The sequence below is a fragment of the Aptenodytes patagonicus genome, chromosome 9, assembly GCF_965638725.1.
Source record: "Aptenodytes patagonicus chromosome 9, bAptPat1.pri.cur, whole genome shotgun sequence".
Taxonomy (NCBI): Eukaryota; Metazoa; Chordata; class Aves; order Sphenisciformes; family Spheniscidae; genus Aptenodytes; species Aptenodytes patagonicus.
The window spans coordinates 20,320,832-20,335,670 of NC_134957.1; the positions used below are offsets into that span (position 1 = coordinate 20,320,832).

The following is a 14,839-nucleotide window of genomic DNA, read 5'->3' on the forward strand; positions in this document are numbered from 1 at the left end:
ATGTCCTGGAATGTCAATATATAAGGATTTCATATGCTTTACTCTAGAGAAGTTGATAATAATAACTTTAGTCCAACTAAATGAATTCATTATATATGTATTAGCATACCTGTTTCACGGCTTTCCCTCAAAATATGCAAGGATAATACAATTAGTGGCACTTCTCTTTAATTATGCCCTGAAGGAAAGTGTGACTGGTTAACAGTGCGTATACTAAAAATAGAATTTTTTAAACTAACAGAAATAAAGCCCAGAGGAAGGAGTACACAGCACATCGTGACTGTAGAAGGAAAAAATGTACATCCCATAACTGCTTACTTGTGTGTTTGCATAAGCTTGCATGCTATCTAGTAAAGCCTCTACTTTTCAAATACACACAGCTTGAATAATGACAAAACAAGTGTGCCGAGGCTACCTCAGAAAGGAAATTTACGTTCATAGTAATGAAATGTTTCTGGTGGCTGCACATCATTTGACTGCAAGAAGGTAAGCACAGACCTTGAAGTAGACATTGTAACCTGGAATATATTTCAATAGAAAGCTATGAAAAATGATAGAGGTGTTTTGGATTCAGCTTCACATCAAAAACTGCGTTTTCCACTGGGGTAGCTCTTTAAAGTCAACCGTGGATGAGAGTCTGGATTAGAATTGATTACCTGTCACTGGAGGAAAGAACATCCCATCTGTTTAATAAGGAAAGCAAAACAAATTAATCTTTGAGTCTTCCTAAGGAAGTCAGTTATCAACCAGTAATGCTTAGTCTTTCTAAGTCACCTACAATACACTGATAAATTTTAGCTAGCTCTGTATTTCACAGGAGAATGAGTCTTCATTCCCTTACACTAGACCAAATACTGTTTGCAAAGACACTAATAAAGCATAACTTTTGAAAAGTCTCTCTTGATGATTGGCATGTGCCTCGGACAGAGGAGCGGTGTAATGTGAGACATCAGTTACTCTTCGGTCTGAATAAGGAACTCGCAGAGACTTTCTGAGGTAGCCATAAATGAGGGAAAAAAACCCCACTGAAGTAAAAGCATAGCACCATGTTCCATAAAAAAAAGAGGTTCCAGAGCACTGGTCTTTTCCTCCTCTGTGTGCAGTCAAAGTCAAACTCCTGGACTTGACACTCCATTTTTGTAGAATTCTGGCTGTCTTGATTCACCCATCAACCACACACAAAACAGGTTTATGAATTTATCCTTCTTCACATCAGTGATGTCTAGTCTTAGGTAACAAAGGCTGTTAATGTTACTGCATTTTTGTTACTACAAATTCTTCATGCACACTTGGCAACGGCTGACCCTTGTTCGAAGCTGTCCTGCTTTCAGAGTTTCTGAGGGAGGAGCACTGACAAACTGCTGCGACTGTTCAACAGTCGTCAGCCAGAAGCTGTATTTGTTTGCAAAGTAATGGCACGTTCCCCTAGCACCCTGGCATTCAATGAATGGAGTAGCACGGAAATCCTCCAGGCAAGAACCGGGTGAGACAAGGGACTGACCTCCACCTTCTGCACCAGCCGCAGTATGCTGAAATAAAGATGTCAATTTAAATGAGTTCAAAAGAACAGAATGGGAGGTAAACAGGGGAGTCCTCCAGTTCCATTATCAAAAGGAGTAAAACAGGCAACCAAAATTATGCCTTGGCTATGTCTGTCTGTCTTTTGAGTCGGGGCTAGAGGTGAAGCAGCAAAGGAATGTACTTAGGCTGAATATACAGGCCTGGTATAATGGAAAACCAGCTTTTCACTTGCAAGCTGGGACAATTTGGAAACAATAATGCTGACTTCACACTTTTCTAACAATCTTAAACTAATGAGCTTCTAGGAGAGTGCAATGGAAAATGTTCTACTTTTTCCACTGAGAGAGGGGATTAAGACAATGCTGTAGCTTAATTAGCGTTTCCACATTTAAAGGTTTGAAGAACAAAGATGATCTGTGGCAGTACAGAACTACTGCATCAATGTTACTACTGAACTTGAGCAGTACAGGTGAGAAGGCCAGCTAAACGGGGCAAACTCAGAAAGCCCACAGCAGGCCAGCTGATAAAGAATAAATGCACCAGGGCAAGAAGCTACAGGGCTCTAGCTTCCTGTAAGCAACTCAGAATACAGTCTCGGTCACCTAGTCAAAGAGGAGATCTAGAAATGTTTAAAGCTGCCTTTGCATTAGCAATAGTATCCTTACCATAAGGAAGGAGTATCCTATCCATAGGCTGCGCCAACCAAGGGGACACTGTGGGATGGTGATGTCCTGGCTGTGCACAGCCACAGCCTGGGAAGGTGCTTCACATACTGAGCAACGACTGATGTACTGTGGGATCTGAACACTGTCCACTGGCATCATGGGGATAGGAGCAGTGGTGGAGAGCCAGTAGGACTTGTCATTTCGGCTGGCGTAGTAGCACACTTCATTGATGTTGCAGTAAATAAAAGGCATGGTGCTGAAGCGAGGCAAACATGAGCCAGCAAAACCTGGGAAAATTGGAGAAGCGGTCATACCAAGCATCTGCCAAATGCTCCAACTCATACACACCAGACATGAGTGGCGGAGGATGGCACAAGTGACACTGCTCCCAGTACAGATTCTGGCCAAGCAGACTTCCACCACCTCTACTACAACCGCCTGCGGTACCAATGAAGATTGCTCCTTTGAAACGGGATTTTGGCCTACATTGTTTATGCCTGAGAGAATTCTGTCAACTCACCAAGATCCTGGTTGTGTGACTTTTCCTGCCCCTCCACGTACAATAAGCTGTAGCCGTCCCAGAGCTTATTCATTCCTATGGGACAAGGTGGGATTTGGTCTGATTGACTGTGCTTCACTAAAGTGTATCCAACGCCCACGCTCCGACCAGGCATTCCTGGCAAACCAAGTGAGCCCGGCTTTCCGGCAACACCTAAAAGACAGAAAAGGAGTCGCTATTACTAATACGCAGTGTGGACATCAGCTGGCTCTATACCTGATTTTGGCATTGCTGTCACTGTGTTTATGTCAGTCTTGTACAATGAGGAGCCCAAGTTTTGATGGTTGTTATATGAATAACTGGACTTATCAGTTCTAAAAGCAGTCATTTCACAGTAGCAACCACCTATTTCCTACCTCATTTCATTTTCTTTCTTTGCCCAACAACTCTGGTGCCAATGTGTTAGCACACATCTCACAGTACAATAATTCTGAGGATCTCAAAGCACCAACCAAAACCTAATAAATTCATTTTTGCTATAGTGCTCTTCATGATGATATTCCTTTGACACAGAAAGGCCAAAAGTTGTACAACAATCTGTGGCAGAATCCAAACCTCTCTCTCACTGTGTCTTTCTTCTACTATCTAACCCTCTCAGCTGTGTTCACTGTGAATACCATTTTGCTCTTTTAGATCTTCAAGATGACTCCCACATCCACAAAATATTAAAACGAAAAGATGTTCAGAACTGTACCTAGGGAAACACCAGCAGTGATAGACAACAATGACGTGACATAATCTTCCTCACTGAAGATTATATTTACTTCATTGCAGATACAAGACACAAGATCACATACTGGTCTTCCTAAGGTAATTTGGTGTTGGGGAGGGTCTCTGCAGAACCTGTAGGCAAACAGAATTCTACTGATAGCTTCTTTCTGATCTGTGCTCCCCAAATCATAAAATTACCTTCAAATCCTTGTGGTCCTGGGGTACCTGAAGGTCCTGGATCCCCAGCTATGCCAGGTGATCCAGGTAAACCATCACGTCCTTTCAAACCAGATCTTCCTGGCAGACCTTTTGTACCTGAAATTAAATACAATTATTACTATCATTATTTCCTCATACTAATACCTTCACTCCTGCAATCGTGTTCCAGAAGAGAAATACGTTGTCAGCAGCCATGCTGAGAGTTCACTCTTCAACAGCTGGGGTCACAAACAACTAACTCCATACAGGGATTCCACAAGATCTGATTATCTGTTAAAGGATCAAGAGGTGCAGCTGAACATTAGACAAGGCTGAAAACGCAGCACTGAGATCTGGGATAAGCTACTGATTTTAGTCTGAAGCCATATCAGACCTAAGACTCAGGTTTCAATTTGATGGCCGTGGAAGTCTGTGAACTCCTCTCATCTCTGTCTCACAAGATTCCTGCCACTGTGAAAACAAGAATCCTCTGGTATAATGGGCCAGCTGTTGTAGCTGAAGAAAATTGAGTTACCTTGCTGAAATTTTGCTTAAGACTTGAAGTCACTTCTTTTGCTTGATTTCACCCTTTTTTCAAACCAGAAAATTGGCCCTGATGTTCAGCCTAAATATTATGTAAAATTAGAGCCATTGACCTGAACTAAATTCACCTTTCCCCTCCTCCCCCCGATATTTGATGATGAGCATCTGACTGACAAATCTTTAAAAAGTCTCAGGGCAGTGAAGGGTGCTCAAAATATAAAGGCTTAGAATGTAGTGGCATGTAAGAGGAGGTGCCTGCCTATGGACCTTTAGAATCCATTCAGGACTGCCCTGACCCCAAACCAGAAAGGTCTGGCACAGATTGGATAAACGAACAATTAAGTAAGTGTTCAGGATGGTATAAGTTAAAATATAACAAAATAGTATGAAGAGACAGAAGGTGTTTTGCAATTGCACGGAGCTAGATACCTAGCATGTGATCAGTAATGTGGAAGGTTAATATTAGTAGAAAGAAATATGACTGGGAAACAGATGGGTAATACATTTGCACAACTTTTGTAAAGATTAAGCATTAAAAATAGTATAAATAGGGGTAATTTCCCAATGAACTTCTCTTTTTCCACTGCTCTGCAGTAGAATCTGTTACCTGATTGCCTGACCAGTATTAATAAAGGTGCTCTCAGCTTTTACTGCCTGCACATTTATTCACTTTAGGAACTGACACCAGGAAGCCAGGAACTAACACAGCTCTATTCACTGTGATGGGATTCATGATAACATCTAGGGGGAAGGACTGGTGCTAAGTGGTGCTAAACTCCTGCTCTAGGAGTTTTCATGAATAGAAGTGAATACTAACATTTAAAAATCGCCTAAATGGCAGTGCTAAGAAAGGAATCATGGGGACTTGCTGGGCCTAGAAGAGCCAACTGGTGCAGGACCCACCAGAGTTGCTTTGCCAAACGATATGAACAAAGTGGTGCAGGCTGAAGTTCCCAGCACTTCTCCAGTTACAGTATTTCATTGACAGTTGAAATAATTCTCAGTGGTGAATCATTTTCATGACCACTCCACCTGCTAGTACCAAAGCTGGTATCATATCAGCTACCTTACAGGCTGCTGCACCTAATTCTGGAAACCTAATCAAAAAACACTATAAAAGTGCATGTACAGAATTTATCAAATACATTCTAATAATAATAAAACATGATATTTGTATGCATTTTGCTGGAATTATTTCCTTTATTAGAAAAACCTGTAAACCTTCCTAATGCATTTGAGAAAGTAGTGTTGTTCTTCCAGAAGGCCAGCATTTCAGTGATCTGAGTGTACTTTTTACCTGGTTTTCCAGCTGGGCCCTGGAATCCAGGATCTCCATCAAAGCCAGGGACACCATCAATTCCTGGCAGACCAGGTAAGCCTGCAGGGGCTGTGATTTCTTCTGGCTGTGGGGTTGTACCTGGAGCCCCTTGTTGGCCAGGGAGACCTGCACACAGTGCAAATGACAGTGTAAGTACCCCACAAAAAATTCACAGTTTTGATGATAATACTGACACAAAGGAGAAGTATGCTAAATTAAGACTGCCTTAGTACATCAGCACTGGGTATCTTTGTAAAAAGTGGTATGGCAAGCTCTTCCTAATTTATTTCAATCTCTAAGAAACCAAGAGTCCCCCAAATAAGCCCATTAAGGGAGCTATGAAATCTTCCCCAGCCCAAACCACGTGCAGTAAAGTGCAGCTTTTCAAATCCTCCAGCACTCACCTCGATGGCCCATTTCACCTTTCAGCCCAGGGTAACCAGGATCCCCCGGAGGCCCATCTTTACCTGGCATCCCCATAAGGCCAGGGTCCCCTCTTACACCTGCAAAGACACACAGCTAAAGACCTCAGGGCTAAGCGTAGGGTCCTGATTCTGATCCACGGCTGGGGCACTGAGAAACACACTTGACGGCAGCAATGGCAACAGCAGTTCAGCTCTGAGATGGAGGGGACCACAACCCTTAAGAAACTCTGTGCCCATTTTGATGTCCAGAACGGCTGCAGAGCCTCAAGACAAGAATTTCCACTGCTAAATAATTACACTTTATTGAAAGTATTCTTCCCCTTCCTTGGGTAACCCAAGGAACGTGTTTGGGGAGTACGCATCTTTTCTATTTGGAATCCATCTCTATGCACAGCACAGAGGGATGGGGATCTGCCAGCCTACGAAGACAGCATACAGTTCTTCACCTGGCAATGGTTCTCCATTGTCTCCTGGCTTTTGAGCTGTGCGGTTTCTTTGAAACCCTGCTACTGGAGTTCTTGTTTGCAGCTGCCCTCTAGGCTCCTTTGGCAGAGACCAAAGAGAGAGCAACCTGCTCCCTGCCTTAGCCAAGAACAAGATCTCTGAACTCCTACAATCCTCTTAGCCTCTTCTGGAGACCTAAATCCACCACACTATGCCTCTGAGCATACGTGATAGGTGGGATGAAACGGCATCTCCAGTCTTTGCCTAGACAGCATATACAAGTGGGTAACTGTAGTCGACAAGCACAGCATGTGGACATCATCTACTCAGAAAAAAAACAAAGAGAAGAGAAAAAAAATCATTAGGGACACACTGAAGACCACCTGGAGCTGGCCTCCCTTCGCTGCTTTTGGAGTCAGTAGGTAAAACCTGCATGGGCCAAAAGGTAAGACTTAGACAACAAACTCAGCTGTGCTTACACCTGAATGAGGATTTGTTTCAAAGCAGTCACACTAACCACATGATAGCCATTCATACTGTCAAGGTGACATCTGCCAAACCACACCCAGACCCTTTCAAGGCAAGATTACCTTTGAATCCAGATGCTCCAGGGAGTCCAATTGGACCAGTGGGTCCCACGTCACCCTTAATGCCTCGCAAGCCAAGAACACCAGGGAAACCTGGAGTGCCTGTATCACCTTGGTCAGAAGCTGGGCCAGAGGGCCCTCGTGGTCCTGGAGGACCCGGAAGACCTAGAGACCACAGCATTAATTAGCACAGTCTGCCCAGCGTATCTTTCTAGAGGACAGTCATTGTTTGGGTGTCTATATTTCCAGGGGTGTCCCCTCCTCCCGAAGGAGAAGAACCAGACCCCACCCGCTTATATCCACTTAGGTCTCACAAACTTTTAAATTCTTTTAACCACAGTAACTTAGCTTCAAATTCTGGGCCTGAGCATAGCCCTTGCCCCACCTGGTAGCTAGCCTGGTGACTCAGACATTCCCTAGAAGAATGAGAGTAATGGCTTCAAATCCTTGGCCAGGGAAAGGCTTAGAGTCTCAGCCTCTCCAACAAGGCTGTGAGGTACTGAATGGGTACCAATGCCATCATGACAAATCTTTCAAACTATACTTGCTGTCAACCCTACAGCAAGTGCTTCTTATGTACCTCTAAGTAGCAATGAAGCTTTGCTGCCTCCCAGCTCACACAGGAGACTTCTAAACTTTACACAGAGCCTATGATTACAGCTGTGGAAACCACAGTCCAAAATGGAGCTGGTGTCCAAATTTAGACGTACTACACTGGACTTAAGTACCTACCTTAGTGCCCAAGTCTGTCTTCAGTACCACAATAGGTGAAATGAATATAGGCTAGAGAGCTTTAATAACAGGCTAAATCAAATCAGGATTCAATAGCAGGAATTGAAAACACATCTTCTCATTCTCGATCCCTGATCTAAACCCCAGGTTATTAAAGTGACAGTACTCATCCAAGTCATTTCCCCTCAGAGCTCTTCAAAGGAAGCACATAAAGAAACAGAAATCCCCTTAGCTAGTCCACTCTCTTCACACCTGAACTCCCATCAGTTCCTGGATGGCCAGCATCCCCAGGTCTCCCATGTATATCAGAAGGAAGAGAAGCTCCAGGTGTTCCTGGCAAGCCAGGCAGTCCCACAGGACCAGGGGGACCTAGAATAAGAAATATAAAGTGAGAGAGTGTACCCAAAACTCTTCAGTGATCTTCACAGACATGGACAGAAGTAGTGGCTGAGTAGCATTTACACTGAGGAGAACAGAGACATCTTACTACACGAGGGGAAAAATTACTATATCCTGCTGCTCAGGAGAGGTATAGACACTGTGAGAACTATGTAACCAACTGTTTCTCAAATATATAGGCACATCACAGATTTAGCGTTTACCTGTCAAACTACTAACCACCTCTGTGGCTTTAGGAGTTCTCTGGTAATTCTGCTGACCGTGCAACCCATTAACCTGAGCTGCAATACATCCTGCTGGGCTTCCAGAACATCAGTATTTACCCATGTCTCCTGCTGAGCCTTTTGGTCCAGGGAATCCTAGAGCTCCTCTACCCAAGCCTGGAGAACCTCCTTCACCCTTCGGACCTGGGAGACCTGCAGGGCCTTTCAGTCCAGCTTCACTCAGACCTAATTAAACATGGTTAACAAAGATAAGAGAGCCTATTCAAATTGCCTAATAGCAGTTAAATTATTACACAAACTGAGTTGTAATAAAAAATTAACCATTTACTACTCTCTGCTGTTTTCAGTAGACCAACAGAAAGAGATTTGGTGCCTCATGTGCTACTCTGGTTGTGCAGAGTGAATTTAAACAATCTGCAAGATGCTGAGAGAGAAGCGTATGACTGCTCTGGTCTTCCCACAAGCTCTTGCACAAGGATGTGGGCATAGCACTCCTGTGACAGGATTTGCCTGCCAGCCTGTATGCTGTATCTCGCAAGAGGATGCAACATAGACTCAAGCTTCTGGTCTTTAAATAATCTAGTGGGCTTCATGCTCCAACATGGAGAGATCAGTTTCCACAGACTACTGCAGAAGACACACTGAGGCACAAGTGGTGCAGGGCAGAGGCTCCCAGGAAGAGCTGCAGGGAGGTGTTCAGCATGTCACCATGGTAAGAGTAAATACTAAGCAGCTCTCTCAGATAGGAAAATTGTGGAGGATCTATATGCTGTAAATCATTACCTTCCAATAGAGAATGTTTTAAACAAAGAAAACACAGGTATTGTTTGAGTTGTACACATCAAGACTTGGTCCATTTTCATGCATAAAATGTCTGTCACAAATTTTAAGTGCTGCTTTAGAAGATGACTGTAACTAAACAAGTCTCTTTGGAAAGGTCTTTCTCCACCTCTTTACATTTAGTAAAACACTGTTTGCAAAACAGAACCACATTCTATTTCATATGATTAAAAATATGAAAAAATCCAGCAGAAGCTTCCCAAAAGCAGAATCCAGAATCTAATCAAATAAATCAGCTTCTGATTTTACTGATGCCTTTCTTGAGCTCTATCTAATGGAGGGCTATGGAAAGCAGTAAGGAAATATGCCATCGCTAAGCCCAACTCAAAGCAAGCATTTGATGCTGCCCTGCTAAAATCAAACATCCGTTAGAAAAGGAAGAGTTTTATGATTTCATTCCATCGACTTTCCAGCACTGACACAGTCCTTCAGGAATTCAAGGACAACCATCACCAGAAAAGCCTCTTTACTCCACAGGCTGCATCTTATTCTTACTAGCATTAGAGAAGAATTTGTTCATGCACATTCAGTATCCTAAGGTTTTTCTTCAGGTTATAATTAAATCCAGAACTGGGTGAAATAGGGGCATTTTGTGGGGATCACTGCTCTCACGATGGACCAGCGTACGCATTTCCCCAGCTATGACACTTCTACTACACATTTCCTTTACCTGGTGTTCCAGGAGACCCTTTTGTGCCTGGCAAGCCATTCAGACCATTTAAACCTGGAAATCCATGAAACCCTGAAGAGACATTGCGAACACATAAGTGAGCAAATAAGCAAATAATCTAGTCAGGTGGAAATGCATAAGAAGTTTCATGGAGACTACAACATATATGAGAAACCTGACACACAGGGGGACACAGTATGTAAAGTCTTCCTTCACGCAGGCCCCCTTCATGGAAACTCTTCCCACTGCTCTCACCAGTTTTACCCTCAGTGAACACCCATCAGTGATCCAAATCCAGTGAGAGCCTCTCCCTTTCCAACCACTCCTCTGCTCATTTCTAGCAGCTGGTGCCTGCACTAACATTGCCAAGAAATGAGCTGATTTCCCACGCACAGCTGTCCCACACATAAGAGTGCTGCCTGCCTGCTGTGATATACTTGGCCAAAACACTGGTTTTCTGACCCAGTTTCTCCCCCCATGTGCAGGCTCCAGATATACCTTTAGGTCCTGCTGTTCCACGAGCTCCAGGGAATCCGACAGATCCTGGCTGCCCTGGAGGTCCTGGTGGCCCAGGGATTCCTCTCAGCCCAGCGTTTCCAGGGATTCCTAAAAACAAGCAAAAAAATGTTCCTGTGCTACACATTCAGGATGGAACAGCTCACAGCTCCATCTTACAGCTTCTGTTCCTGCACTTAACTCATAAGATGGGTGAATAAATTGCTATTTAGATAAAGCAAAACCAGATCCAAATCTCTCCTCACTACCACTACTAGCATAGCACTTATCAGGCTATTTATTTGATAGCTTTTTTTTTTTTTTAAATCATAGCAACGACATTCTTCATCATCTACCAAGTGACACACTGGAACAATTCACATACTGCATAACTACTTAAATTGTTTTTCAAATAAAATATTCCAGTAACGACTTTCACGGTTCTCCCATCTTTAATCTTGATAACAATTTGAGAATCTACCTCCTAGTTACACCACTACCCAAAGACACGTGTAGCTATCCTTCTGGGCAGGTTTGGCTCTAGAGAGGGAACGGACAGAAGTGTTGCAACAGAAGATTTTAGAGCAGCCTTGCCCATAAGCAGCTGCAAATAAGCTGCTACTGCTTGTATCTAACTGAGGTCTTCCCTATTTGTTAAAGGAATTCCTTTAGGTTTCCACTGTGCAGGATTCACCACATGGTTGACCCACATGATCGGTCATGACAGGACGAGGTGACACCTTACACTAGTGTCAGAGAAAATTCCCACCTTCTTGTCAACCTTCTTGTTTAAGCCTCAGCTGAGACAGGGCAACCAGGGCTAAGGAAACAACAAGGTGAGGTTGTTCCATAGTCACACCATGAACTGCAGAACGTAGATGCCTAGTCCAGTACCTGCTGGTCCTTCTTGGCCAAGATCTCCTGGGCCGCCTTTGAGTCCGTTCACCCCAGTGTTTCCTGGGTAGCCTGGTTCACCCTTGAGTCCTTCTCTCCCTCTCTCTCCTGAAAGGATAAAAACAGACAGCATGCTAGAGCACAAGTCAAACTGGAGGAAGGCGTGAAGAGAATGAGAAACGTTATGTTGAGGCTGCAGCACTTGTGTCTGCTTAGCCATGGTCTGGGCCCTGGACTGGACTCCCTGGATGCCAAATACCAGTGCAAGTTCACAAGTTCCTCCTCAAGAAGTGAAGTGGGACCCAGCATTAGAATTGGGCTGTTCTCGGACATGTTCATTATCATCCAGATTTGTGCCCCACCTGGATTCCAGATTCCTCGAATCTCACTTCCAGGAGAGTAGTAAAGTATTTAAATTTACAGATTACAAAAATACCCAAATTGGGCAATGCTATCCTGGTTAATCTCTAGAATTTTTCATTCTTGAAGTGAGCAATCAAGGGCTACTTTACCTGGGAACCCCGGGTCCCCTCGCTCTCCTTTTGCTCCAGCAATGCCAGAAATGCCAGCAGGCTCTCCCTGGTCACCTGGAAAAGAAAGACAAGGTGGGGAGGCCATTCCCTAATTGACTGTGGGGAGCAGTTTTCAGGGCTGCTCAACAGCCTTGTCTATGAAAACAAACCTTGCCTATACTTCAAATCCATGGAGCAAACAAAGACAACAGTAAGTGATGTACCTGAGTGTGAAAATGCTTATAAACAGCAATGGATGCAAATTCACTCATGCAAATGCATGACGAGACAAACATTTATGGGTAACTCCACAATATCCTGCCCTTTATACTTTGACACAAGAGGTCGAGAGAGAAGGGTGCCTCTCGTACTGTCCAACATGCTTCACACAGTGCTGTGGCCAAACTTTCAAAGGACCATAAAGTATTTAGGCATTTGGCTTGGGACTGGTCTCATCTGAATGAAGCCCCTTACAAGGGGACATGTACTTCGGAGCCAGTCACTGGAGAGCACCGTCACTTCTAGAACACTACTCATTCATTTTAGTCAGGAATATTAGGAATGTGTGTACTGAAAGACCATGTACACCATGAAAGATTTCTTACCCTTTGGACCAGGGAGGCCAATAGGACCTGGGAATCCAAGTGTTCCTGTGATACCATCTGAACCCTGAAAAAAAAAGCAACCCAAAATTAGCCTTTGCTTTTTATTCTTGCTGTTCCAAGTTTGGGTCATGTGGGATAACAGACAGCAAAGCTGTAAGAAGAAATACTATCCAAAGTGTCATTCAACAGTATGAGCCAAACAAAAACAATCTGGAAGTTTTGTAAGGAAAAATCTTGCCAGCTTCTGCTGCTTTGCTACAGGAGTACCAATTAGAACACAGGATTTTCCTAAGAGCACTTAGATAAGACGAAGAAACTTAAGAAGGTATTTACCCTCTCTCCTGGCATTCCTGGAAATCCTATGATACCATGTGTACCCTTCTGTCCTGGCAGCCCAGGCTGTCCAGGTGGACCAGGGAAGCCTGGGTCACCACGAAAACCTCTCTCTTTGCTTGCGGACCCAGTTGGACCAGGGAGACCAGGCTGTCCACGGCTTCCTGCGATTCCTTTATCACCTGGGTTATACAACAGAGAGTAATTTCATTTCATAATACAGACAATTCAGCTTATTTGGGCCAATTGACCTGTTACCCAAAGCTCCCCTTAAAGAGGAGGAAGGGATGGCATTAGCTCTGCAGAACAGAACTTCAAAGGAAAATTGTTTTCTCAAAATTCAGAATTGCCATATGCAAATCTTGGTAGAATGTGAATGGCAGAACAGAAAATAATATTGCAGGCGCTATCAAAAGGACAGACCATACTCCACTGAGAATAAGCACAGTTACTGAACAACTGATACTGGCAACTAACTACAATGTTGTGAAATACCTCTAGGTCCAGGGAATCCTCCAAGTCCAGCTAATCCAGGATCTCCTTTGTTTCCTTTGAATTGCAGTGCCTGTTCTGGAGGCCCAAGAACAGGAAGACCAGGTGGACCTACATCACCTCTATCACCTGAAGAAATAAGAAGTCAGGAAATCTTCTTTCAAAACAATCTAACAGAGAAATGGTATAACACTACAACACTAGAAGCTGGCAGACAAAAACAGAACTTCGATGTCTCCTGATGCAAATTCATCAGTAAGTGCTCAGCACCTTTGGCAACCAGGCCAAAGTATTTCACAAGGAAGAAAAGAACACAGTACTTAGAAGAAAACATTAAATATGCAGACATCTCAGAAGGGTCTCCTCAGTCCCTCTGCTGCACAGCCAGCAAAAGCCTTTCAGCTGTTTCTCACCTTTTTGACCTTGGAGTCCCAGAACTCCAGGGCTCCCTTGTCCTCCAGTTGCACCAGGAGTTCCCTTAAACCCATTCACTCCAGGGACACCAGACAGGCCTGGCATGCCAGGGAAACCAAGCAGGCCAGAAGACCCTTTCTCGCCTGTATAGAAAAGTTGAGAAGTAGAAAGGGAAAATTAGTCTCTTCTGGTACACTGCATACCCACCTAGATGGCAGGTAGAGGCAGCATGGGTCTGGCCAATCACCCAAATCTGAGTAGTAAAACTTCATGGCGCAAGCACAGCGCAGCCACTTCTCTCATGGATCTCCACTCATGACACTTTCAACCAGCACTTTTCAGTTCACCTTTGAGAGCCTGGTCCTGCTTCCACTGGAGAGCAAAACCCCATCAATTTCCAAGAGAGCAATATGCAGTTACATAGCTCTATTGCTCTCCGCCCAAAATAACACAGAATTCTCCAAGTAATCAACTACTATATTGGTGCTTAATGACCATAAAGATTGTAAATTTTTACTTCCCATTTGGTTTGTGCTTCATTCTCTCCGTTCTATAAATTTCACTCACTGTTCCTCATTTCTTCAATTTTCTTGTCTTTCTATCTTGATTTACATGATCCTTTGTCCATAAGGGCCCATGTCCTTTAAGATGGATCTCCTTATGACTATGATTTGATAAGTCCATCATTCGTAATTCATAACTCAGCAGCAAAACAAATGCATTCCAACACTAGTTGGGAATTCATTCTCTTCTGACAAGTTGGGCCTAAAATCAGTATTAACAAGGCTATTTTTTTGTGGGCACAGTAATCTCAGACTATTCCCCTAGTGGAACACATACCTTTTGGCCCTGAGAAACCTGGATGTCCATCTTGACCAAAAGGCCCAGGTGGCCCTAAGAATCCTCTTTCCCCAGGAGATCCTGGAGCACCTTCAAGACCTGGGAAGCCTTTCATACCAGCAGGGCCTTGTGGACCTACATCTCCAGTCAAGCCTTTGGCTCCAGGAAGTCCTGAATCAATACAAGAAAGAACTCAATAGATTATGTCACACAAACACTAGCACAATTTGTGGACAGCTTCCCAAACTCTTTAAACACGGCATTGTTTTTAATATGACACGTGGACCTTATGGCACACGCAGCCTACTAGAAGGCATAAAGCTTAGAATTGCAAAAGCATTAGTCATCTAATAATAATAGTCATCTAAAACCCTATGAAGAGGGTTACTGCCTACATCACTACACAACTGGCAAGAGT

At 43.8% G+C, this 14,839-nt stretch overlaps 1 protein-coding gene across 1 annotated transcript in view; it reads right to left on the reverse strand.

Moving 5' to 3' along the window:
• Nucleotides 1-505: 505 nt before the first annotated feature.
• COL4A6 (collagen type IV alpha 6 chain) overlaps nt 506-14,839 on the reverse strand; it is a 145,671-nt gene continuing 131,337 nt past the window's right edge. The window contains exons 28-45 of the mRNA XM_076347367.1: nt 14,422-14,592; nt 13,581-13,724; nt 13,171-13,296; nt 12,676-12,857; nt 12,343-12,406; nt 11,738-11,812; nt 11,226-11,333; nt 10,335-10,442; nt 9,837-9,908; nt 8,426-8,551; nt 7,956-8,072; nt 6,975-7,136; nt 5,920-6,018; nt 5,495-5,641; nt 3,655-3,771; nt 2,707-2,898; nt 2,187-2,473; nt 506-1,529 (exon numbers count right to left, since the gene is read on the reverse strand). Of these exons, the coding sequence (XP_076203482.1) occupies nt 1,269-1,529; nt 2,187-2,473; nt 2,707-2,898; nt 3,655-3,771; nt 5,495-5,641; nt 5,920-6,018; nt 6,975-7,136; nt 7,956-8,072; nt 8,426-8,551; nt 9,837-9,908; nt 10,335-10,442; nt 11,226-11,333; nt 11,738-11,812; nt 12,343-12,406; nt 12,676-12,857; nt 13,171-13,296; nt 13,581-13,724; nt 14,422-14,592 (2,558 nt within the window). The 3' untranslated portion in view covers nt 506-1,268. The remainder of the gene's footprint in view (nt 1,530-2,186; nt 2,474-2,706; nt 2,899-3,654; nt 3,772-5,494; nt 5,642-5,919; nt 6,019-6,974; nt 7,137-7,955; nt 8,073-8,425; nt 8,552-9,836; nt 9,909-10,334; nt 10,443-11,225; nt 11,334-11,737; nt 11,813-12,342; nt 12,407-12,675; nt 12,858-13,170; nt 13,297-13,580; nt 13,725-14,421; nt 14,593-14,839) is intronic.